The sequence below is a fragment of the Kogia breviceps genome, chromosome 4 (assembly GCF_026419965.1).
Source record: "Kogia breviceps isolate mKogBre1 chromosome 4, mKogBre1 haplotype 1, whole genome shotgun sequence".
NCBI lineage: Eukaryota > Metazoa > Chordata > Mammalia > Artiodactyla > Physeteridae > Kogia > Kogia breviceps.
Window position 1 is genome coordinate 94,985,692 of NC_081313.1, and position 25,776 is coordinate 95,011,467.

General features: G+C 37.8%; 1 protein-coding gene across 1 annotated transcript in view; it reads left to right on the forward strand.

The window, feature by feature from the left end:
• Positions 1 to 25,776, forward strand: part of LVRN (laeverin) — a 73,579-nt gene that overhangs the window by 35,510 nt on the left and 12,293 nt on the right. Inside the window, exons 7-18 of the mRNA XM_059061911.2 lie at positions 9,250 to 9,393; positions 10,390 to 10,455; positions 10,550 to 10,615; positions 11,039 to 11,211; positions 13,163 to 13,239; positions 13,623 to 13,762; positions 15,848 to 15,903; positions 19,469 to 19,622; positions 21,509 to 21,603; positions 23,550 to 23,657; positions 24,393 to 24,560; positions 24,782 to 24,919. Coding sequence (XP_058917894.1) covers positions 9,250 to 9,393; positions 10,390 to 10,455; positions 10,550 to 10,615; positions 11,039 to 11,211; positions 13,163 to 13,239; positions 13,623 to 13,762; positions 15,848 to 15,903; positions 19,469 to 19,622; positions 21,509 to 21,603; positions 23,550 to 23,657; positions 24,393 to 24,560; positions 24,782 to 24,919 — 1,385 coding nt within the window. The remainder of the gene's footprint in view (positions 1 to 9,249; positions 9,394 to 10,389; positions 10,456 to 10,549; positions 10,616 to 11,038; positions 11,212 to 13,162; positions 13,240 to 13,622; positions 13,763 to 15,847; positions 15,904 to 19,468; positions 19,623 to 21,508; positions 21,604 to 23,549; positions 23,658 to 24,392; positions 24,561 to 24,781; positions 24,920 to 25,776) is intronic.

Consider the following 25,776-nt stretch of genomic DNA (forward strand, 5'->3'; position numbering starts at 1 on the left):
ATGACAGTCTCTAGATTCATCCACGTCTCTACAAATGACCCAATTTCATTCCTTTTTATGGCTGAGTAGTATTCCATTGTATATATGTACCACATCTTCTTTATCCATTCGTCTGTCGATGGGCATTTAGGTTGCTTCCATGACCTGGCTATTGTAAATAGTGCTTCAATGAACATTGGAATGCATGTGTCTTTTTTTTTTAAATTAATTTATTTATGTATTTATTTTTGGCTGTGTTGGGTCTTCGTTTCTGTGCAAGGGCTTTCTCTAGTTGTGGCAAGCGGGGGCAACTCTTCATCACGGTGCGCGGGCCTCTTACCATTGTGGCCTCTCTCGTTGCAGAGCACAGGCTCCAGACGCACAGGCTCAGTAGTTGTGGCTCATGGGCCTAGTTGCTCCACGGCATGTGGGATCTTCCCAGACCAGGGCTCGAACCTGTGTACCCCGCATTAGCAGGCAGATTCTCAACCACTGCGCCACCAGGGAAGCCCGCATGTGTCTTTTTGAATTGTGGTTTTCTCTGGGTATATGCCCAGTAGTGGGATTGCTGGGTCATATGGAAATTCTATTTTTAGTTTTTTAAGGAAACTCCATACTGTTCTCCATAGTGGCTGTATCAATTTACATTTCCACCAACAGTGCAAGAGGGTTCTCTTTTCTCTATATCGATTTTTTGATGATGCCCATTCTAACTGGTGTGAGGTGATCCCTCATTGTAGTTTTGATTTGCATTTCTCTAATGATTAGTGATGTTGAGCAGCTTTTCATGTGCTTCTTGGTCATCTGTATGTCTTCTTTGGAGAAATGTCTATTTAGGTCTTCTGCCCATTTCTGGATTGGGTTGTTTGTTTTTTTAATATTGAGCTGCATAAACTGTTTATATATTTTAGAGATTAATCCTTTGTCCATTGATTTGTTTGCAAATATTTTCTCCCATTCTGAGGGCTGTCTTTTTGTCTTGTTGGTAGTTTCCTTTGCTGTGCAAAAGCTTTTAAGTTTCAGTAGGTCCCATTTGTTTATTTTTGTTTTTATTTCCATTACTCTAGGAGGTGGATCATAAAAGATCTTGCTGGAATTTATGTCAAAGAGTGTTCTTCCTATGTTTTCCTCTAAGAGTTTTATAGTGTCCAGTCTTACATTTAAGTCTCTAATCCATTTTGAGTTTATTTTTGTGTATGGTGTTAGGGAGTGTTCTAATTTCATTCTTTTACATGTAGCTGTCCACTTTTCCCAGCACCACTTATTGAAGAGGCTGTCTTTTCTCCATGGTATATCCTTGCCTCCTTTGTCATAGATTAGTTGACCATAGGTGCGTGGGTTTATCTCTGGGCTTTCTATCCTGTTCCATTGATTTATATTTCTGTTTTTGTGCCAGTACCATATTGTCTTGATGACTGTAGCTTTGTAGTGTAGTCTGAAATCAGGAAGTCTGATTCTTCCAGCTCTGTTATTTTCCCCCAAGACTGCTTTTGCTATTCGGGGCCTTTTGTGTCTCCATACAAATTTTAAGATTTCTTGTTCTAGTTCTGTAAAAAATGCCATTGGTAATTTGATAGGGATTGCATTGAATCTGTAGATTGCTTTGGGTAACATAGTCATTTTCACAATACTGATTCTTCCAATCTAAGAACATGGTATATCTCTCCATCTGTTGGTATCATCTTTGATTTCTTTCATCAGTTGCTTATAGTTTTCTGCATACAGGTTTTTGTCTCCCTAGGTAGGTTTATTCCTAGGTATTTTATTCTTTTTGTTGCAGTTGTAAATGGGAGTGTTTCCTTAATTTCTCCTTCAGATTTTTCATCATTAGTGAACACGAATGCAAGATATTTCTGTGCATTAATTTTGTATCCTGCAACTTTACCAGATTCATTGATTAGCTCTAGTACCTTTCTGGTGGTATCTTTAGGACTCTCTGTGTATAGTATCATATCATCTGCAAACAGTGCCATTTTTACTTATTCTTTTCCAATTTGGATTCCTTTTATTTCTTTTTCTTCTCTGATTGCTGTGGCTAGGACTTCCAAAACTATGTTACATAATAGTGGTGAGAGTAGACATCCTTGTCTTGTTCCTGATCTTAGAGGAAATACTGTCAGTTTTTCACCATTGAGAATGATGTTTGCTGTGGGTTTGTCATATATGGCCTTTATTTTATTGAGGTAGGTTCGTTCCCTCTATGCCCACTTTCTGAAGAGCTTTTACCATAAATTGGTGTTGAATTTTGTCAAAAGCTTTTTCTGCATCTATTGAGATGATCATATGTTTTTTCTTCTTCAATTTGTTAATATGGTGTATCACATTGATTGATGTGCATATATTGAAGAATCCTTGCATCCCTAGGATAAATCCCACTTGATCATGGTGTATGATCCTTTTAATGTGTTGTCGGATTCTGTTTGCTAGTGTTTTGTTGAGGATTTTTGCATCTATATTCATCAGTGATATTGGTCTCTAATTTTCTTTTTTAGTAGTATCTTTGTCTGGTTTTGGTATCAGAGTGATGGTGGCCTCATAGAATGAGTTTGGGAGTGTTCCTTCCTCTGCAGTTTTTTCGAAGCGTTTGAGAAGGATGGGTGTTATCTCTTCTCTAAATGTTTGATAGAATTCACCTGTGAAGGCATCTATCTGGTCCTGGACTTTTGTTTGTTGGAAGATTTTAAATCACAGTTTCAATTTCATTACTTGTGATTGGTCTGTTCGTATTTTCTATTTCTTCCTGGTTCAGTCTTGGAAGGTTATACCTTTCTAAGGATTTGTCCATTTTTCCATGTTGTCCATTTTATTGGCATAGAATTTCTTGTAGTAATCTCTTTTGGTGCTTTATATTTCTGCGGTGTCTGCTGTAACTTCTCCTTTTTCATTTCTAATTTTATTGATTTGAGTCCTCTCCCCCTTTTTCTTGATGAGTCTGGCTATGGCTTATCAATTATGTTTATCTTCTCAAAGAACCAGGTTTTTAGTTCTATTGATCTTTGCTCTTGTTTTCTTTGTTTCTATTTCATTTATTTCTGCTCTGAGCTTTATGATTTCTTTCCTTCTACTAACTTTGGGTTTTGTTTGTTCTTCATTCTCTAGTTCCTTTTAGGTGTGAGGTTAGATCGTTTATTTGAGATTTTTCTTGTTTCTTGAAGTAGGCTTGTATTTCTATAAACTTCCCTCTTAGAACTGCTTTTGCTGCATCCCATAGGTTTTGGATTGTCGTGTTTTCATTGTCATTTGTCTCTAGGTATTTTTTAATTTCCTCTTTGATTTCTTCAGTGATATCTTGGTTATTTAGTAACGTATTTTTTAGCTTCCATGTGTTTGTGTTTTTAACGTTTTTTTTTCCCTGTAATTGATTTCTAATCTCATAGCATTATGGTCTGAAAAGATGCTTGATATGATTTCAATATTCTTATATTTACTGAGGCTTGATTTGTGACCCAAGATGTGATGTATCCTGGAAAATGTTCCATGCGCACTTGAGAATAAAGTGTAATTTGCTGGTTTTGGATGGAATGTCCTATAAATATCAATTAAATCGATGTGGTCTATTGTGTCACTTAAAGCTTGTGTTTCCTTAGTAATTTTCTGTTTGGATGATCTGTCCATTGGTGTAAGTGAGGTGCTAAAGTCCTCCACTATTATTGTGTTACTGTCACTTTCCTCTTTTATAGCTGTTAGCAGTTGCCTTATGTATTAAGGTGCTCCTATGTTGCGAGCATATATATTTATAATTGTTACATCTTAATCTTGGATTGATCCCTTGATCATTATGTAGTGTCCTTCCTTGTCTCTTCTAACATTCTTTATTTTAAAGTCTGTTTTATCTGATATGAATATTGTTACTCCAACTTTCATTTGATTTCCATTTGCATGGAATATCTTTTTCCATCCCCTCACTTTCAGTCTGTATGTGTCCCTAGGTCTGAAGTGGGTCTCTGTAGACAGCGTGTATATGGGTCTTGTTTTGGTATCCATTCAGCCAGCCTGTGGCCTTTGGTTGGAGCATTTAATCCATTCACATTTAAGATAATTATTGATATATATGTTCCTATTACCATTTTCTTAATTGTTTTGGGTTTGTTTTCCTAGGTCCTTTTCTTCTCTTGTGTTTCCCACTTAGAGAAGTTCCTTTAGCATTTGTTGTACAGCTGCTTTGGTGGTACTTAATTCTATTAGTTTTTGCTTGTCTGTAAAACTTTTGATTTCTCCATCAAGTCTGAATGAGATCCTTACTGGGTAGAGTAATCTTGGTTGTAGGTTCTTCCCTTTCATCACTTTAAATGTGTCATGCCACTCCCTTCTGGCTTGTAGAGTTTCTGCTGAGAATTCTGCTGTTAACCTTATGGAAGTTCCCTTGTATGTTATTTGTCATTTTTCCCTTGCTGCTTTCAATTGTTTTTCTTTGTCTTTAGTTTTTGCCAATTTGATTACTATGTGTCTTGGTGTGTTTCTCCTTGGGTTTATCCTGTATGGGACTCTCTGCACTTCCTGGACTTGGGTGGCTATTTCCTTTCCCATGTTAGGGAAGTTTTGGACTATAACCTCTTCAAATATTTTCTCAGGTCCTTTCTCTCTCTCTTCTCCTTCTGGGACCCCTATAATGTGAATGTTGTTATGTGTAATGTTGTCCCAGAGGTCTCTTAGGCTGTCTTCATTTCTTTTCATTCTTTTTTCTTTATTCTGTTCTGCAGCAGTGAATTCCACCATTTTGTTTTCCAGGTCACTTATGCATTCTTCTGCCTTAGTTATTCTGCTATTGACTCCTTCTTGTGTATTTTTCATTTCAGTTATTGTATTGTTCATCTCTGTTTGTTTGTTCTTTAATCCTTCTAGGTCTTTGTTAAACATTTCTTGCATCTTCTCAATACTTGCCTCCATTCTTTTTCCGAGGTCCTGGATCATCTTCACTCTCATTATTCTGAATTCTTTTTCTGGAAGGTTGCCTATCTCCACTTCATTTAGTTGTTTTTCTGGGGTTGCATCTTGTTCCTTCATCTGGTACATAGCTCTCTGCCTTTTCATCTTGTCTATCTTTCTGTGAATGTGCTTTTCGTTCCACAGGCTGCAGGATTGTAGTTCTTTTTGCTTCTGCTGTCTGCTGTCTGGTGGATGAGGCTATCTAAGAGGCTTGAGCAAGTTTCCTGATGGGAGGCACTGGTGGTGGGTAGAGCTGGCTGTTGCTCTGGTGGGCAGAGCTCAGTAAAACTTTAATCTGCTTGTCTGCTGATGGGTTGGGCTGGGTTCTCTCCCTGTTGGTTATTTGGCCTGAGGCAACCCAATACTGGAGCCTACCCGGCTCTTTGGTGGGGCTGATGGCAGACTCTGGGAGGGCTCACACCAAGGAGTACTTCCCAGAATCTCTGTCACCAGTGTTCTTGTCCTCATGGTGAGACACAGCCATCCCCCGCCTCTGCAGGAGACCCTCCAACACTAGCAGGTAGATCTGGTTCAGTCTCCTATGGGGTCACGGCTCCTTCCCCTGGGTCCCCATGTGCACACTACTTTGTGTGTGCCTTCCAAGAGTGGAATCTCTGTTTCCCCCAGTCCTGTTAAAGTCCTGCAATCAAATTCTGCTAGTCTTCAAAGTCTGATTCTCTGGGAATTCCTCCTCCCGTTGCCAGACCCCCAGGTTCAGAAGCCTGACATGGGGCTCAGAACCTTCACTCCACTGGGTGGACTTCTGTGGTATAAGTGTTCTCCAGTTTGTGAGTCACCCACCCAGCAGTTATGGGATTTGATTTTATTGTGATTGTGCCCCTCCTAGTGTCTCATTGTGGCTTCTCCTTTGTCTTTGGATGTGGGGTATCTTTTTTGGTCAGTTCCCGTGTCTTCCTGTCGATGATTGTTCAGCAGTTAGTTGTGATTCTGGTGCTCTTGCAAGAGGGAGTGAGAGCACGTCCTTCTACTCTGCCATCTTGAACCAATGTCCCCTTATCATTGATTCTTTTTTTTTTTTTTTTTTAATGGTACACAGACCTCTCACTGTTGTGGCCTCTCCTGTTGTGGAGCACAGGCTCCAGATGCGCAGTCTCAGTGGCCATGGCTCACCGGCCCAGCCACTCTGTGGCATGTGGGATCTTCCTGGACCGGGGCACGAGCCCATGTCCCCTGCATCAGCAGGCAGATTCTCAACCACTGCGCCACCAGGGAAGCCCTATCGTTGATTCTTAATCACTCTTTTCTGAGTGTACATTTCTCAATCCCATGTACAGATGAGTGAAATATAACCCTTGCCAGAAAAGTATCAGATCCTGGAGCTTGAGAAAATTGCCACGAGCTTTGTTTTTTAAAAGGTTAAGGCCCTATTTCAATGATCTTTGAGAGATCAAATCTTTGGCTTCCTTTCAATCTAGTCATTAGATTGAAATTGAGTAAAGAGTATCACAGAACCATATGTAGCAACAGATTTCCATTTTTTCTAACTGGTCTAATTTCAGCTGAAAATTATTAAAGTACGAGATGAATGGGTCATGGTCAAGGATTCAAAACATTCCAATTGGTTTCTTGATCTCTGAAGCTCCGGCTCTGACATTGCTACTCACTGATGTTTTTCCACCCCTCTTCTGCCTGGTCTAAGGAAGCAGCAGTCTCTGTGGAGGGAAAGGGCACATAAGGGCCTTGCAGCCTGTCAGATCTTGCTATGCTTTTATGATCACTATAAGCTGAGGCAGGTAGCTGAACATTTCTGAGCTTTCGTTCCTCATCTGTAAAATAAGTGTTATGCAGTCATTCAATAGATTATTGAGTATCTAACAGGAACTGTTGTGACAGCCACCATTTTACTAAGCACTCATTATGTGCTTATAGAGTATTGCGTACGTTATCTGACTCAAGCCTCCAAAGAACTCTGAAGAAATAATAATAATAATATAATCACAGTAGTGGTTAACTCTTATTGAGCATGCTCGATTTGCCAGTCACAGTGCTAAAAATTTTATGTAAATTAATTTACACCTGATAGTAATCCAGTGAGGACAGTGTTGCTTCCTATATTTTCAGAGGTGAAACTGAATTTCAGAGTGATGAAGTTTGTTGCCTTTTATGAGTCACACAATGCCTAACAGCCTGCAGTAGGATCCAAACCCAGGCAGCTCAACTCCAAAGCCTGTGCTTTTAACCACATTGATATTCCATACAGATTTATTATCATAAATACTGTTATATTTCTTAGGATAATAGTAGATTTAATAGAAACAGGTTTTGTTCTCTGGAATCTCACAGCTTGCAGGAAGAAAGTAATGGTGAGTGTCTAGAATCACTTTATCTAGTCACTGTATGCAGTAGCTAGATAATGTCTTTTAAAAAGCTGGTATCACTTTTTACATAGAGTTTCCCTTCAGGAGTGGAACAGGCTGGGATGAGCATCACCTTATGGGAGGCCCAGAGTAGAAAAACCTGAGGGATGTTGAGGAAGAGGTGTTTGTCTCATTAGTCACAGTTATCTTGTGTGATTCTGAGGAAACCAAGAAGATTATGTAAAACCTCATACCAGGCAGGCAGAAGAGAGACAGACAATCCATTCTGAGAGAGCAAACCCCCACAAAATATGGAAAATGCTATATGTACAAAAGTGTTCATTAATATATTTTTTATAACTGCAAAAAAGAAAAAAACAAAACAAAACTGGAAGCAACTTAAATGCCTAACTAATAGGGAAATGATTGTCAACTATGGTCCATAGAACTTATGGGGTATTTTGCAGCTGTGTATTTATTTATTTTAATGTTTTGCTTTTGCAAAAGTTATATCTGCAGTACTTTGAAAAGAAGAAAATCATCTGTGATTTGACTACCCTGTGATAACCATGATTAAGGTTTTGTTTATTTCTTTCCAAGTTATGTTTATTTCACTTACAATGCAGTGGCCATTATTAGGAATAGTTACAAAGATAAGACAGCAAAATTTCTAAATGAATACTACAATAAATAAAAAAGGTTGTTTTTACAAATATGAGAAAAATAAATAGATAGGAAAAAAGATTGGAAAGAGCTGGACTAACAACATTCTAATGGGAGTTATTGTAGGGTGTGGGATTATGGGTGTTTTTTATTTTTGCTATTTTCTTCATTGTGTTATGGGTCAACAGTGCACACTCTCAAGAGCTCTTGGGTGTTAAATTAGTAAAATCTATACTTAATGAATAAGGTCAGACTTAGGCAGATGTCTCCTCTAAATCCTTGCTTCTCAAAGTGTGATTCTCAAACTAGCAACATTAGCATCACCTGGTAGTTTATTAGAAATACAGTCCCCAGCCCAGACCAACTGTTAGAATATGAGTTTGACAAAATCCCCAGGGTATCCTTATTGACATTAAAGTTTGACATGCATTGCTGTAAATGACAGGCTTTCTCATTTGGGGAAGAGCAGAATTTGATGATAGCTTAAGCAAAGTATTAATAAATCTAAACATAATGTGCTAATAGGAGAGGGTTGATTGGAACATTGGCAAATGAAAGTGGAGCAGAGTTTGAAAATTTATCTGACACTGTTGAGGGGTGAGAGAGTCAACTTGGGGACCCCGGCAAGAGTTACTAGGGAGCTGAGACTTCATGTAGATTACCAAGTGCTCGCCTGGCTCTCCAGGGTATGAGTGAGCTGTCCCTGTAGCTTCTTCACTGCCCTTTCTTTGGCTCTGTCTTCCCAGGTACCTCTTGACTATTCTTTGGTTTTCCTTCTAGCTTTCCTTCAGAAAGAAATGGCCCTTGTCATGTGTCTAAGAGATCTAGTCTTTTGGAGAGTTCTGTACTTATTAAAATATAAATAATTGCCATCTCTTAATGCATGAGTATCCAGTCTATGGATTTATTTCTAATAACTAATATTACATCAGCATCATTGTGAATTTGTAAATCTGACATGCTTTTGGATTATAAATGTCCATGTAACAGAGACTGATAATTTTAAGGGATTGCTAATAAAATTACCAATAAAATTCTAGAGGGTTAAAACCACCTAGAGATGCTGTTCCCTGGAGGACCTCCTTAGGGGAATGTAGATGTCTCTCTTGCAAACCGCATTAACTTCTGTAATTGATTTTCTTTTAATTTAAATAAAAAAGGATACCAAATGGGAAAGAAAGTATCCTAGAGTTTTGTTATTCAAGGAATCCTAACTTATTTGACCCATTGTAGCCCAAAGAGTACTTCTCAATTATTGATGTTTCCCTCTTCAGTGTTAGTTTTTGAAAGTATCTTAGGAACATTGAACTTTGTGTTTCTGTGACACCTCAGAAGTTAACATGGCTCAATGTTTTCCTTTTAGAATGAGATCTTTTTTTCTAACATTTTACATGGTGTCCTCAGAGAAGATCACGCCCTGGTATCTAGAGCCGTCTCCATGAAGGTGGAAAATTTCACAGAAACCAACGAAATAAACGAGCTCTTTGACCTATTTACTTACAACAAGGTAAAATCAGTTATACATTTACATTTGTTCTGCACTCTTGCAGAAAGCTACATAAAATGGATTCTAAGGGTCCTAGACTAATGTGCTACTACACAACTTTGGTACAAAAACCTTAATATTATTCAGTAGATGGATTTCAGAAAACGTGGTTAAATCAGTTCTTATCTAGTAAATATTAATCAACTACAATAGGTGCTCAGTATCATCTACCTTTATTAATATAGACTTAGCTTGCTACTTTTAAGGTGAACACTTCTGCTTGGTGGAAATTTGTTCTTCTATCGACTAAAAGAAGAGCACACAACATAAAAGTTGTGAGTTAAGTTTTATTCAGGAATCTTACTGAGGACTATAGCCCAGGAGACAGCCTCTCAGAGTGCTCTGAGAAACTACTCCAAAGTGGTAAGGGAGGGGCCAGGATATATCTGAACTTTTTTTGCTGGGAGAAACATGCAGTCAAGCATAAAATGATTACTGCTAATCACAAGGAACAGGTGTCTCAAGTTAATAATTTTAGTGCTTTTCTGTATATGGAAAAATGTAAAAGTCTGGGGTCATTGAAATTTTTCCTTACATATGCATCTTAACTAGCTAGGGGCCAGTATATTCAAAGCACAGAATGCTTCCTGTTTTTCTCCATCCTGAATTCCCCCCAGGGTGCACTCTCAGTGGGCATCTGCAGTGGCTAATGGCTGATCCTTGTAGAACTGTAATGGCAGGCACCATTTTTTTCTTTACACTTGCCGTATGAGTATCTCAGTTTAAAAACTTTTCTGTGCCCTGAACTCTTTATATGTAGGACATTTTCTCATCTTTTACCTATGAATTATTGATAGTCTCCTATTTTATTAGCACATTTGGGGATAACCCAGACATTCAACTAAAGTTCACAATGCAATCAGGAGGACAGCCCAGAATCTTGCTTATCAGAATGGAATGCATCAATATTTAGATACCGAATTTTGTTTAAATAATGGACAGCTTCTTATGTCTTAGGGAGCGTCTCTGGCCCGGATGCTTTCTAGCTTCTTGAATGAGAAAATATTTATCAGCGCACTTAAGGTGAGTTTACAAAATTGTTGTTACCTGGAAAATAGTAAACATAAATTTCTTTGGCATGTTATTTACCTTAACCTTAACTTTTCTATCTTGACAGTCATATTTGGAGACATTTTCTTACTCAAATGCTGAGCAAGATGATCTATGGAGGCATTTTCAAATGGTAATTCTCTCACTTCCTGCCATGTTTTTGCTGAGTTGTTTTGTAAGATCGGGAGGCCATGTGTGTATGGTGATGCCACAGGAAAACCATCTTTCCTTGTTTGTGACACTCCTTTAAGTCGGGGGTTGCTTCTTTAGTCTTCACCACTATATTTCCAATGCCCAGAAGAGAGCCTGCATATGTTAGATCCATAAAAAAAATGTGTTCAGTGAATGAATGAATGAGTGAATGAATGAACTAAGGAACCATTCATATATAGAGAGTTGAACAGAATTAAATTTGGTCCAGGATATCACCCACTGGGAACTATTGTGCTATGTAAATGAGGAAGAGAATAGCTATGTAGTTGCTTTTAGGAGATTCCTACCTCAAAATATTTTGATGATAAATATCTGCTTTTGTGATGATTTTTTTAAAAAACAGGCCATAGATGACCAGAGTAAAATTCTTTTGCCAGCAACAGTAAAAAGCATCATGGACAGTTGGACACACCAGAGTGGTTTTCCAGTTATCACCTTAAATGTATCTACTGGCATCATGAAACAGGAGCCATTTTATCTTGGAAAGGTTAAAAATCAGACTCTTCTAACCCACAAGTAGGTAGATTTACTCCTCTGTCTTCACCTTCCTTGGGATTGAGCTCTGATCAAATGGAAACCAGCCTGTGGGTGAGGAAGCATAACCCCTACTGGATATACACCCTTCCATGGGGTGATTCTGGGGTGGTGACTGAGTGCCCCATGCAGGATGTCGCTGGTGTGCTAGGATGGGGCAGAGCCCCTCATGTGCTGAGCAAGGCCAGAGACCTGCATTTAGGGATTCATGCAGTGCCCCTACCCTGGGATATAGGGCCACACCCATGACCAAAGCTTTGGGTGTTATGCATTCTCTTCTATCCTTTAGACAGAGATCATGAATTACTCAGAATTCTGTGTGAAAGGCAATAAAATAGAGCCTGAAATGCCTCCTGTTCGTTAAGAAGAAAGGGGATCCTGTTGCAATGTTGTCTTCCCTTCCCTAGAAATGGAACTGAATGGTGACTGTATCCCTGAGGAATAATTCTGTGCATGTCTGCCCATGCACTTATCTGTGCTTTTGTAACCATACCTAAAATGTTAGAATTATAGATCCCAAATTCAAACCTTAGGTAAGTCTTATTCAAAATCTCTGAGTTTCAGTTGCCTTATGTATAAAGTAAATGTAATAACATATATCCCAGGGGATTGTTGTAGAAGTGAAATGGAATAATAAAGTGTCTTAGCATTCATCACTTTCTCCTTCCCTTTCCTTCTCTTTCTTGTTAGATAATTTTCAACTGTTTTTTTTTAAAATAAATTTATTTATTTATTTATTTTTGGCTGCCTTGGGTCTTCATTGCTGCGTGCAGGCTTTCTCTAGTTGTGGTGAGAGGGGGCTACTCTTTGTTGCAGTATGCGGGCTTCTCATTGCGGTGGCTTCTCTTGTTGTAGAGCACAGGCTCTAGGCTCGTGGGCTTCAGTAGTTGTGGCATGTGGGCTCTGTAGCTGTGGCTCACAGGCTCTAGAGCGCAGGCTCAGTAGTTGTGGCGCACGGCTTAGTTGTTCCACGGCATGTGGGATCTTCCTGGACCAGGGCTCAAACCTGTGTCCCCTGCATTGGCAGGTGGATTCTTAACCACTGCGCCACCAGGGAAGCCCTTCCAACTGTTTTTGATAAAAGTTTTGATCCTCAGATCTCATTATATTAAGTATCAGCACAAATGAGTAATTAATTTTCAAATATCACCACCAAAATTTTCAAGTTGTCCTACTCTTCCTTTAAAACCCCAGGGGACGGAACAGGAGACCTGCAGTTCCCTTCTCCCTATGATATTTCATGACTTGTGAGAAGAGGTGGCCTTAGATATCACATAAACAGAGACCCTCAGTTCAAAGCCTGAGAAACCAGACTTGTGAGTGTTTGAGCAAGATTGGAAATATTGCCCAAATTCCAAGTAGCGTGTCTCTTCAGATGACTAATGTCCTCCCTGTGGTCAGCAACTTCATCCACGTCATGTCCACCAATGTGGGAAGAATGCCAGCATTCAGTTAATATGAGTAATCTGGCTGATTTTTGTTGAACACTTTTCAGACAAGGAGAAAGCTTGAGGTGGAGAAGCATTTTGAAATGTTTGTCAAGCATTTTCTTCTTAACTGATTATTCAACTCTCTTGGCACAGATGGCTTTGGGTCTGTCTGTAACATTTGAATGACCACTGAGTAAGGCCAGGTGGCTGTAATTTAATATAAACAGGCCTTGAAAATTTCAGATACAGGAGAGTCTTAGTAGCTACCTTAAGTAATAAAAAGAAGCAAATCTATAAGACACAACGAGAGAGTAAACAAATAGCCAAAGCAAATCTGACTTGTGAAACAATAGTGAATAATTCTAAGAGCAAAGTCCTGCATATCCACAGGGAATGACCAAAGAATTTGAGTTCTGTTATTTTATCATCTTATTTAATATTGGCTCAGAGCTGATATTCTTATGTGTGAACATTAACTGAATTTTTCATTTTTTTCCAAAAAGTGACACATGGATTGTACCTATTCTTTGGATAAAAAATGGAACTACACAGTCTTTAGTCTGGCTAGATAAAAGCAGCAGTAAGTAACAAATTTTTTAAAATATATTCACGTATATATGCAAATATATATATGTATATGTATATATGTGTGTAAACATATATATATATATATAAAGGCAGAGACTAAAATGTTGAAATGTCTATCTTTTGAAAAGCTATCTTGTTTAAAACTAAAATATTGTATCATTCTTTTCGAACATAGAACTTTAAAGAAAAGTTTCTAATCAAAAGCCATTATATGTGAAAAAATATAATTATGTAGTAAGATCAATACATATTTTACAATATCTTTACTTTTTGTTTTATTGGACTTATTGTTTAGAATTAAGAGGTTTAGTACAGACATGTAGTAAAATATTTTTAAAATGTACCATTTCAAACTTTTCACCTGTTTCTTTGTAGAAGTATTCCCTGAAATGCAAGTTTCAGATTCTGATCATGACTGGGTGATTTTAAATTTGAATATGACTGGATATTATAGAGTTAACTATGATAAATTTGGTTGGAAGAAATTAAATCAACAGCTTGAAAAAGATCCTAAGGTAAGGTTATTTTTTTATACCTTTATTAAATATCATTAATATTGGACTCTCTAGCCTTTAGAGGCTGAGCTTTCATTAAACTGTCGGGTGGGAACCTGACCCCTGTTGCCACACCTCACCCAAAGGCTTACTGGATTTTTTTTTCTTATTCTTAGAAAGGAGAGATTTTGGTTGAATGAATTGTGTTTTTGAACATTAATCTCACTTTTCCACAATAATTTTACCTTTCTAGGTAAAAAATCAGAAGAATTTCCTATTAACCATTGATTTTGTGATCTTAGGCAAGTTAAATGTTCTGCTTCAATTTCTTCACTTTAAAATGGGAATAAAATCATATCTTTCTTATTCCTTATGAGGATTAGAGATGATATAAGTAAACATATACTTAAAATTTCAAAGCCCAAAATAGGTGCCAGTACCTATATGCTAGAAAATGTTAATTTTCTAAAAACTGTATTTTCACCCTCCCTCAAAGGAGAGAATTTAATTCACAAGATATCAGTAATAATCCAATATTGCTTTAAGTTGTAAAACAACTGTAAATTATTATGCAATATAGAAATATTAAAATATTGGCTAGCTCTTATCAGTCAGATTTTAATTGGTTGAATTAAACCAAATCTCCATTGGTGGAGATGGATGCTGATTTAGAGGTCTACAGAGTTGGCTCTGCTGTGAAATCTTGGGCTGTTCATTTAGTCTCTATTCATAAAACTAGAGAGTTGAACTAAAAGATATCTTAGGTGTCTCTCTCTTCAAAGGTTCTGTGAGTCACACAGCAGCCTCTCTGACAGAAGAGGCAGTGCACAGCATACTGGTCCAGAGCTCGAGTTCTGGGTCAGGTAGACTTCTGTTCATATTTTTGTTCATCATTTACCAGGTGTGTGACCTTGGGCCTCTTGTTTGCCCAGTCATGCCTTGAGTTCCTTATCGGTATAATAATGGGTGTAATAGACCTTAAAGGGTTGTTGTGAAGATTAAATAAGGTGATGTGTATATTATGTTTAACAGAGGCCTGACACAATTTGGGCATTCAGAACATGATCAGTAATTTTAAAAAATTATCATTGGTCTTTTGAATAAAGGTACAAAAAACAGTTATAATAATACTTTATTTAAAAATCTTTTTCAGAGTAGCTAAGTTCTTTTTAATTTCTAAGGGCAGTCTTAGCCATGGAAGCACTAGGTCATGCGATTATAGCTATGATTTCTTGAAACCCTTGTAGATTTACTTATTGAAAAACTGGGGTCAATTATTCGTACAACATAATTGCTGAGCAAATAAAACATTTCTATTATTAACATTGAAAATGTAAGTGTTATTATTACTGCCAGAAAAGATATGCGGCTACAACAAAGGAAAAAATTAAACTTGGCTTGTTCAGATGCTTAAAGAGATGTTGTGAAGATAAATTTTCTGGGACCACATATATGAACATGCTGGGGGGCTATTGAAGGACTGCTGTAGGAAACTTTGGGCACCCTTAAGACACAAGCTGAGACAAGAGTCCTGTGGCCTGACAACGCCAGGGAGCTCAAACCGAAGCCTGAGGAGTTAGGTTGTCAGTTGACTCCTGCCTTTTCATGATTCAAAGGGCTCTGTTGGTGGTATTGTGTCAAATTAGTAAACTCTTGAGAAGAGAGATACCATTGAAAAGAGTACCTCACTATTGCCAAAATAGTGCTGAGTAATATTCTTTAAGGCTTCCTATGCCAAAAAGTCCCCTGACAACAATTTGGACATTGTAATACAATTTAATGTATACTTTCTGTTTTGGAGAGGCCCTTTAAACTTGGCTTCCTGTTTTATTTTTTAACATGCTGTTTTTCACAGAGTGTTTTGGCACAACTCTCAGCCATATTTAAGCCTTATGATTGATATCCAGAGGGATCACTTATCAAAAGCAGATGTATAATAAATAATTTATGGGAACTATCCTTAGAAATGATCATTTCTCTGTACATAATTCACATGAAAGTGCTTTGTAAGCAGCAATGATCTTTAAATGTTATTATTTTGAAAAATTATTTTTTCACTAAAAATGTTCTCATCTTTTCCTGAACATTTTTGGATCTCATTTGCAGGCTATTCCTGTTATTCACAGACTTCAGTTGGTTGATGATGCCTTTTCCTTGTCTAAGTGAGTATATTTTCTTCTTTCGTCATTTTAGCATGTACCTTGAGAAATTTATAAAATAATAACCTCATCACTATGAACTTGGTTCTTTAGTATATACAGGCCCTAACTTATTAAGATTAGGATCAAATTCTGTGGTTATTGTGGAATTTATGATATAAAAGTTGCTAGAATATGCAACAACATGGATGAACGTTGAGGACATTAAGCTACGTGAAATAAGCCAGGCACAGAAAGACAAACACTGTATGTTTCCATTTACATGAGGTGCTTAGTAGTCAGAATCAGGGAGACGGAAAGATTGGTGGTTGCCAAGGGCTGGTACAGAAGAGTGGGAGGGGGTAATGGGGAGACATTGTTCAATGGGTACAGAGTTTCAGGTTCACAAGATGAAAAGAATTACGGAGATGGATAGTGATAGTTGCACAACATTATGAATGTATTTTTACAAAATTTTTATTGGAGTACAGTTGATTTACAATGTTGTGTTAGTTTCTGCTGTACAGCAAAGTGAATCAGTTATACATATGAATGTATTTAATACTAGCGAACCATACACTTTAAAACGGTTAAGAAGACAAATGTTATGTGTATTTTGCAACAATAAAAAAATTAGAAAAAAAGGCAATTCAAAAAAGTCATTATGAGGATAAGAGCAATAACATCTACTACTATTAGAAATGAAAGGCACAGAAAACAATGTTTTTTACAACAATTTGACAAGAAGGAATATGTTCTTTCTCAAGTCAAAACTTGGTAGTTAATTATATGAAAGTCATATATTTTCAATCAAATTAACTTTGGTATAATAAGGTTTAAACTGATTATGGAGAAATTTTGAAAGACTCTTAAAGGAGCAGCAAAGACAATTCAATGTTTTAAAAGGAAGCCGTGAGGGGAAGAGGATGGGGGGATAGATTGGGAGTTTGGGATTGACATGTATACACTGCTATATTTAAAATAAATGCCTGGGACTTCCCTGGTGGCACAGTGGTTAAGAATCCTCCTGCCAATGCAGGGGACACGGGTTCGATCCTGGTCCGGGAAGATCCCACATGCCGCGGAACAACTAAGCCCGTGCGCCACAGCTGCTGAGCCTGCGCTCTAGAGCCCGAGCCCGCGACCACAACTACTGAGCCCCTGTGCCACAATAACTGATCCCGCACACCTAGAGCCTGTGCTCTGCAACAAGAGAAGCCACCGCAATGAGAAGCCCGCACAACACAAGGAAGTGTAGCCCCCACTCGCCACAACTAGAGAAAGCCTGCGCGCAGCAACGAAGACCCGACACAGCCAAAAATAAAATAAATAAATTTGTAAAAATAAATGAATAAAATAAAATGTCTTTCCATGAGGAAAAAAAAAAAGGAAGCTCTTAAAGGAAAACCTTTAGAAGGATGCAGTAGAGATTATGTAAATAGAAAAAAGTAATAGTGTTTAAATATTTATAGGATTATTGCAAAATGTATAAGAATCATTATTTTAAAAATCTCTATCAAGAGTAAAAACTTAGGTAAAATACAAGTGATTCAGACTTGCATTTGTAAAGACTGCTAAATGTTAAAATGGATAAATTTAGGAAGATTGTAGATGTGTTCATATTTTTCTAAGATACTGGAAGTTAAGGAAATAAAGTAATTGATGTATCCAAAAAAAAAAAAGTTTCTGGAAATAAATAGACTTTCAATTAAGATTTTGAAGTGATTTTTGTTACCCAATGATGATGACTGTAGGTATAATTTTAATGAACCTGAATTTTAGTGTATTACAGAATTATTGATTTCATTTATATTGGATTTACTCAATATAAGCTCTGCTGATAAGTTTCTAACCAGGAAAATGAATATATGTTCAGAAGTTAAATTCCAGACAGTAAATTAAGGAGTACACATAATAAATGATTCAGTGTGTTCTCTCTTTCTTTGGCCTGTTGTATTTCTTGAATGAATGTCTGCATATTTTATCCTTCGTTTTTTTTTTTTACTACTTTTCCCCATGTGATGTACAGCACATTTCCCCACTCACTACTTTGCTGAAACATTTCTCTAAGATTATCATGACTTTATATTGTTAACAACATCCTCCTGCAAACTTCTTTTTTGACTTCCTGAGGCTCCAATATGCAAGCCTAGTTCTCCTCCAGGATCTGACTTCTCTTTTTCCTGCTGCCGTGAGCATCCTTAAGACCAATCATGGTTATGTTATTTTCTTCTCTCTTTCCTCTGGATAATTCATGCCTTCTGATGGTTTCAGTGATCATTTTATTATGTACATGTACAGTGCCTAGCAAATATAAGGTACGCAATAAATGTTTATGAAAGGATATGTTGATGATTTCTAAATCTAGATGTCTGTTTGTCTCCTCCTGTCTTCTGTTTATCCTGTGGTCATTTAAATTCAGTACCTTAAACACTGAACTTTATTTCTGTCTCTAAATTGCTCCTGCTATCAATTTCTCTCTGTCTGTCGAAGCTACTACTACTTTTCCCATCCCCACACTTGAAACATCAGAGATATCCTTGACTGCTCTCTCTCTCTCTCTCCATCTCCAATCAAGGCATCATGTCTTATCTATTCATTCTGTGGTTCTGGGGAATGTCTTTTGGATTCTCACCTCACTTACCACCTTCACTGCTTCCATGCTAAGCCAAGCTTTCATCACCCTTTGCCTACCCTATTGCATTAACTTCCAGCCATTAGTCCTCTAGAATTCTATTTATATTAGAATTCCATTCTGTTTTCTGCAGCACAGTTGCAACAAAATTTTAAGGTATTGATTTCATGATGTTACCCCAGTTGTTTAAACACCTTCCCACCACATGTAAACTCTTCATCCTGATACTCAAGGCTCTCCACACTTTTGATTCACCTTAGCTATTAACTCCCATCTCTCACTACACATAAAAGAAATTCCCTGCCTCTGTTAACTTGGTTTGCCCATCACACTAATTCCCACTTTAAACTGCCTTCCTCTATCTCTCTACTTATTCCAATCCTACCCTTCCTTCACTGCTTTTCTCAACTTCCTTATCCAGAAGGCCTCCCTGCCTCTCCCATCACGTGCGTATATTTTTCTTCTTTGCTACTTTATTGAATTCGTTGCCTCTGCTAGGGCCTTTCATTAACACCTTCTTATGTGCAAGTCTCAGCTCTTCCACTAAGTAATAAGCTCCTCGCTGGTAAGCAAGAGGAGTGTCCTGTTTGTGTTCACTTGTTTTGTGTTCCTACTGGTATCTGGCAGAGCATTAGATAGAGAATGACTTTTAATTAATATTTATTGAATGGAAATTATAGTCTCTTAAGAATGTATACTAAATGCACAAATATTCTAGTGTCTGACAATCAGCTCAACATTTGGCCTGGATTTTCTACAACCTCTAAGAATTTGGGCACTTGAACCTATCAAACTGAAATTGAGGGTCTGTCCACATTGCTTGGTTCCACTTCATCAATGAGATGGGACTTTTACCCTCTAGCTCCTTGATTTCATATACCTTATTGAAGTCAGGCACTGAAGCATGGAACAAGTATGAGTTTTGAGTCTGTGGTGTTTTTTTAAACCAAACAGAAACAGTTATATAGAGATTGAAACAGCACTTGATTTAACCAAGTACCTTGCTGAAGAAGATGAAATCATAGTGTGGCATGCAGTTTTGGTGAACCTGGTAACCAGGGATCTTGTTTCTGATGTGAACAACCATGATATATATCCACTATTAAAGGTAATTTCATTCTTTGTTAGATGGGTTTTTTAAAAATTTCTGTCTTTCTCCTTCCATATTTTTTTTTTTTTTTTTTTTTTTTTGCGGTATGCAGGCCTCTCACTGTTGTGGCCTCTCCCGTTGCGGAGCACAGGCTCCGGACGCGCAGGCTCAGCGGCCATGGCTCACGGGCCCAGCCGCTCCGCGGCATGTGGGATCTTCCCGGACCAGGGCTCGAACCCGTGTCTCCTGCATCGGCAGGCGGATTCTCAACCACTGCGCCACCAGGGAAGCCCTCCTTCCATATTTTAGATAGTGTCTGTGAAAGCAGTCTTTCCCAAAATAATAGTCTATTTGTTCTGCATATATTCATTTTCTTAGGAATGGTTGTTCACTCTTAGAAGAAAATACCTTAGTCATAGACCTGGTCTAGGAGATGAGTGTGAGAGAAGTTTGGACAGTTTCTTAATTCTTGGTGAGGTATAAATGTGTCTTAAGAAACCAGAAGTGGATGGAAATGGTATGCCTTTTTTTTTTCGTATAAAAAAAGGATAGGGCTTCCCTGGTGGTGCAGTGGTTGAGAGTCCGCCTGCCGATGCAAGGGTAACGGGTTCGTGCCCTGCTCCGGGAAGATCCCACATGCCGCAGAGCGGCTGGGCCCGTGAACCATGACCGCTGAGCCTGCGCGTCCGGAGCCTGTACTACGGGAGAGGCCACAACGTACGACAAAAAAAAAAAAAAAAAAAAAAAAAAAAAAAAGGGTAGTATCTATTAACAACTGTTTCCCTAAAAGTTTGTTAGTCAAACAGAATGATTTTTCACAATTCTATATCCATGATTTATATACTCTGATTTATAGGGCCGACACTTGAAACCAGAGAGTTATATTCCAAAAAAGTAAACATTTTGAAGCTGCTTTTGATATTGGGAAGAGAGATGGGGAAATTAGAGTTAATGAATGAAGAAATAACCATGCCATCTTGTCCTTATAAAAGGGGAAAATAACATCTATAAAAGGGGAAATTTCTGTTATTAGATCTTTAACAGTGATCATAAGAAAGTTGGCACAAGTAAAACCAAAGCCAAAGTTTGGGAGCAGCCCCTCGGAGAGTTAAGGGCTGCAAACAAAACAGCAAGTGTGTTATGTGATGATTCCAAGTGAGAGTCTGGGGCAGTCTGAAGGCGAGATCACAAGCACTTCGGGGTTCCAGACTTTCTTTTATCTAGTGTACAAAGTGCTGATGGGAACGTACTTCAATGTGACATGGCGACCAATAGGAGAAGGCACTTGTTGGTGGGATCAAGGTGGCTCACTGATAACATCTGATCACTGGTTTTGAGTGAAGAAGTAAAAGCTAATGTTTGTTTTTAAAAATTTCAATGAATAACATTAATTTATTCTGAGGGATGTATTGGTAAGTGTATGACTATTATAACCTTATTATTTACCAGCCGATAGCTCAATTGAAGAAATTTTATTTTGGAGTCAGAGCTTAAATTAGTCCAAGGCATAAATCAGTATTCCTTGTTTTTTTAGAGATATATATACTAAGCATGGAAGTTTCAAGGTAGAAAGTTTGTATTATATTTCTCCATTTTTTCTCTATTTTAAAGACAACTGGAAGTGTCTGGGTGATAGTCAATGATAAGAATGGTTACTGTTTCTTGAGTTCCTACTATGTGCCAAGCAGTGTGCTGACACACATCATATTGTTTACGTATTGCTTACGTTTCAGGAAACTGAACCTATAGAGGTTTAAAAACTTACACATTTAGTGACAAATAAAGATTATTTCTGAAGAAATATCTGTCACCTCTCTGTTAATGTCTTTTCAGACAAAGAGAAAAGCAGTGTAAATTGGGTGTTGTGAACAGAACTAACAGTATATTTTCTTTATTGTTTATAGAAGTATCTGTTAAAGAGACTTATCTCAATATGGAATACTTACTCAACTATAATTCGTGAAAATGTGGCAACACTGCAGGATGACTATTTAGCTCTGTAAGTACTTTTTGAGCAGTGATCATTGAATTAAATAATTCATATTAATGGATAGGCTTCCAGATTCATAAAATAAGATACTAATAGTTATGATTCACTGAGAGATTTGTGTGCCATTTGAGAATAGTAGATTTGGGACTGGTGAGCTACATGTATCCTAATAGGAAATAGTAGTTTGGGAATCTTAATTTACCTGCAAAGCACATACAAGTACACACAGGAATTTATAGCTTTATATTCTCAAATCTTAGGCTACTGGTTGAAATCTTAAGTTATGTTGTACTATTGATGAAGGGTTGTGCTAAGCAAAACCAGCCTATACAAACAAATTGAAGGGTATGGGAAGGACAGGGGGGAAAAAATCCCCTCTGTGTATTCTTGATGACAGAGGGGAAAGTTCCATTATTTATGTCAGACAGAAATTCTAACATTATGCAGATATGATTAGGGAGGTTGACAGTGAACTGTATCAGTCATCTGTGTGTGATCATGACCAAGTATTGCAAACGATTTCCCCATCATTGGTTCGGTTAGGGGACTAAACCTGTTGTCATGCTGCTCTGGGAAGGGGGTGAAAGGCAAAACAGGGCTGCAGTACCGCTGGCCTCCCTGTGACACAAGGTGTGTGTCTGTAGGCTGGGCTTCCATATTTAGCCAGGGAATCTGTGACCAACAATGAATGGTACAGGGTTTATATTTACAGCTCTAGTCAACATCAAGCCGAAACCAATTAGACCAAGTAAGAAATTCAAAAGGTGGTTATTCTCTCTCACAAGTATCCTTCTGAGAGGGGAGAAATTTTAGAGCTAGGGCGTGTGAATGGATGAACCTAGAGTTGGATTTACAGATGGATGGAAGACAGTGGGGGTGAGCTAGGATGGAAAGTGGGTAGGCAAGTTGTATAGACAAACAGAAAGGCCCAACCAGGCAGCACCTTTGTGAACCAGCCGTGGCCTTGGCTCTCCTAAACTGGCCTGAAGTGACCTGCTTTTTGTAGCATCCCTGGGCCAGTTCTCTTCAGAGCAATCTCAGGGAGTTAGACTGTGCTTCCAGAGAATTCCATCTTGCTGCTGCCAGCTTGGGGTGAGTGGGGAGAGGAGTGAATGTGTAAATGAGTCCTCTTAACTGTCTCTTAGAAGAATCTCCCCTGGAGATTCTACTTCTGCTTATCAGAAGGTCAGGCAGGCCAGGCTGGGATGAAACTGGAGGGAGGGTGGAGCAATGGAGATTTGGCTCTTGGCATTTTCTGGTAACTTCTGACCCATTTGAATTCCTTTACCTCTTACTCCAAACGGCAACACCTCAAGGCACCGCTCATCTGGATTTATCACTGTTATTCTCCATGTTCTTTTGAACTTATTTCATTTGCAATCATAATGTGTACCTCTACTCAGCTATAAAAACAAAGCAGAAACCTCTGTTCTTTTTCTGGAGACAACGTTAATAGCCAGGAGGAGCAAAGGAAGAAACAGAAGCTTAAGCCAGGAGAGGCTCACTGTGGGAGGAGAGAAATAAACCATTCCCTCTGTTCTCATGTGTAGAGAAAGAACTTTATTTTTAAGTGTGTTATATCAGATACTTAAAAGTCATTTTTTTAAATCTGTAAGGGAGTTATTGTATAAGGGAGGAAAAATAAATTGATAACAGATGTGGCATGTGTGTACACCCGTGTGTGTTTGAGGGAGGTGAAGGAAGGCAGTAATTTATTTCTTACTTTCAAAAAGTACCAGTCTTGGAGCTTATTTCGTGCCTGAGAGCCTCTCAGCAAATATTTCCCTGAACCTTATATACAGTTGCCATCCACAAAGGCTATTTTTTAACAAACCTGATGTTATTGGAAGGATGTTTTAAAATACCCATCTTTTTATGAAACACATATTCTTGGCGGCAGAAAAAATAAATGTAGTAATGAAAAATACATGTTTCTCTTTGATATTTCCTTCAAGAATATCACTGGAAAAACTTTTTGGAACTGCGTGTTGGTTGGGTCTGGAGGACTGTCTTCAGCTGTCAAGAGACCTCTTCAGAAACTGGATGAACCATCCAGAGAATGAGTAAGTGTAATATTGTAATTGCCCTTCTTTTTGTCCTGTTTCAGCACCAACAATTTCTCTGCCTTTTGATGCTCTTACTCTGGGAATGAACATTTTGTTTTTACTTAGATAATCTCTCTCTCTTACTATTTTTTTCAAATGTCCTTTAAAAACACACACACACAATTGTCTCATGGAGGTCTGTGCATAGCAATAGATTAGAATTTATACACGGAATTCTCATCCAGGACCTCTCATTGCCAGTGCATTCCCTAATAAGCACCTGTGCTTATTTCGAGTCTTATTCAGGTTGTACATTATAGTTATTTATTCGCATATATAAAAGTACATCAGTGCATCTCTTTCTGTGTAAGTTTGCAGTCTCACTGACACCTGAGACCAACACTCTGTCATTTTGGTGTTATTATATTACCTTTAAAATATGACCTCAGATGGACTCTTAGAAAATGTGATAATAAGATATGAAACCAAACTGAGTTATCAACATACACTGCTTGTACTGTTCTAATTTACTTCTCCCTCAAAACTCCTTAGTTTCTAAACTAATTTGATGATCTCAAGATGTTAATATGAATGACAGTTTTCACAATTGCTTCTCTAGATTCCTACTTTTGATATTTATATCTGAGATCACAGACATTTTTTTCTAGATTTATACTTCTAAATATATGACAACCTTGATTAACATATAACTTAACTACTATGAAAAATATCATTGCATGTTATACCTTACAGAATACCTTATCCGATTAAAAATGTGATTTTATGTTATGGCATTGCCTTGGGAAATGATAAAGAATGGGATTTTTTGTTAAATATCTACAATAATAAGACAAAGGAAGAAGAAAGGATTCAACTTGCTTATGCAATGAGCTGCAGTAAAGATCCATGGATACTTAACAGGTGATTATTACAACTTACCTTGAAAGGGTTCTTGGTGGAGGAATGCAATTAATAAACCAAAGGGAGAAAAATAGAAATGAGCTAATATAAGAATTAATATGAAACATACTTATAATTCAGTAACTTAGAACCATATGGGATTTTAACTCCATTTATTTAAATTTACTCTTTCCATTGGATAATGTTTACGTATTTATTTTCTGCCACATGTGCTTTTACAGATATATGGAGTATGCCATCACTACATCTCCATTCACTTTTAATGAAACAAATATAATCGAAGCTGTGGCAGCCTCTGAAGTTGGCCGATACGTTGCAAAGGACTTTTTAATCAACAATTGGCAAGCTGTGAGTGAAAGGTAAGGAGGAAATGTGAGACCTCTCTTTCATTTAGATCATTGGTTTGGTGCTAGTGGCTCAACTTTAGTCTGGCCAGGTCACTAAAGTCTTTGCATTGACTAGAAAACTGATAAATTTTCCTGCGTTTAGTCTCACCACAAACTAGCTGTGTGAAAGATAAGGTCACTTATCCTCAGTTTTGGCTTTTTTTTGTTAATGTAGATTTGCATGGGGTACTTATCTACATCAATTTCCCACTGTGCCCACTAAGAATCTTGTCTTCAGAGACACAGATTAGAGCAAGTCATGTTTTTTGGTATGAGGGTACATCATCCATTCATTTCTTTTGTGAAGTACATCACCATATCTTTAAGAAACAGCAACGTTAATTACTACATAAGCTTGGATATTGCTTGTGCCTTTTGTCAGATTCCCTTTATGTATCTGGCTTCCATGTTCTCGAACTTTTTATATTTCTCACCTTTTAAGATTAAATCTGCTTGCTACTTAGCCTGCCAGGTAAAATAGACCTCGAAATGCTCAAGTCAGTCAGCATACCCTCGATAGCTGCTCTTTCTAGAACATGACTTAACCATACGTTCGTTTTGCGAGGGGTGGGAGGGTGGATCAAGCCATTTTATTGAGGGGCTTCAGGGGAGGGTCGAAGGGCTGGGAAGACAAGGAGATCTGACAGCATCCTTCTCCAGGCCAGGATCTCCCCAGCTTCACAGTCTCTGAAAGCCTGAACCATACATCCTTAAAAGCCTCGAATAATATGTCCTACAACTATTCACATACTGAAGAGTTAGCAGATCAGAGTAGACAACAGTTCAGGTACACAGCTGTAAAGTTGGAAGATACTTTTTGCAAATAAATT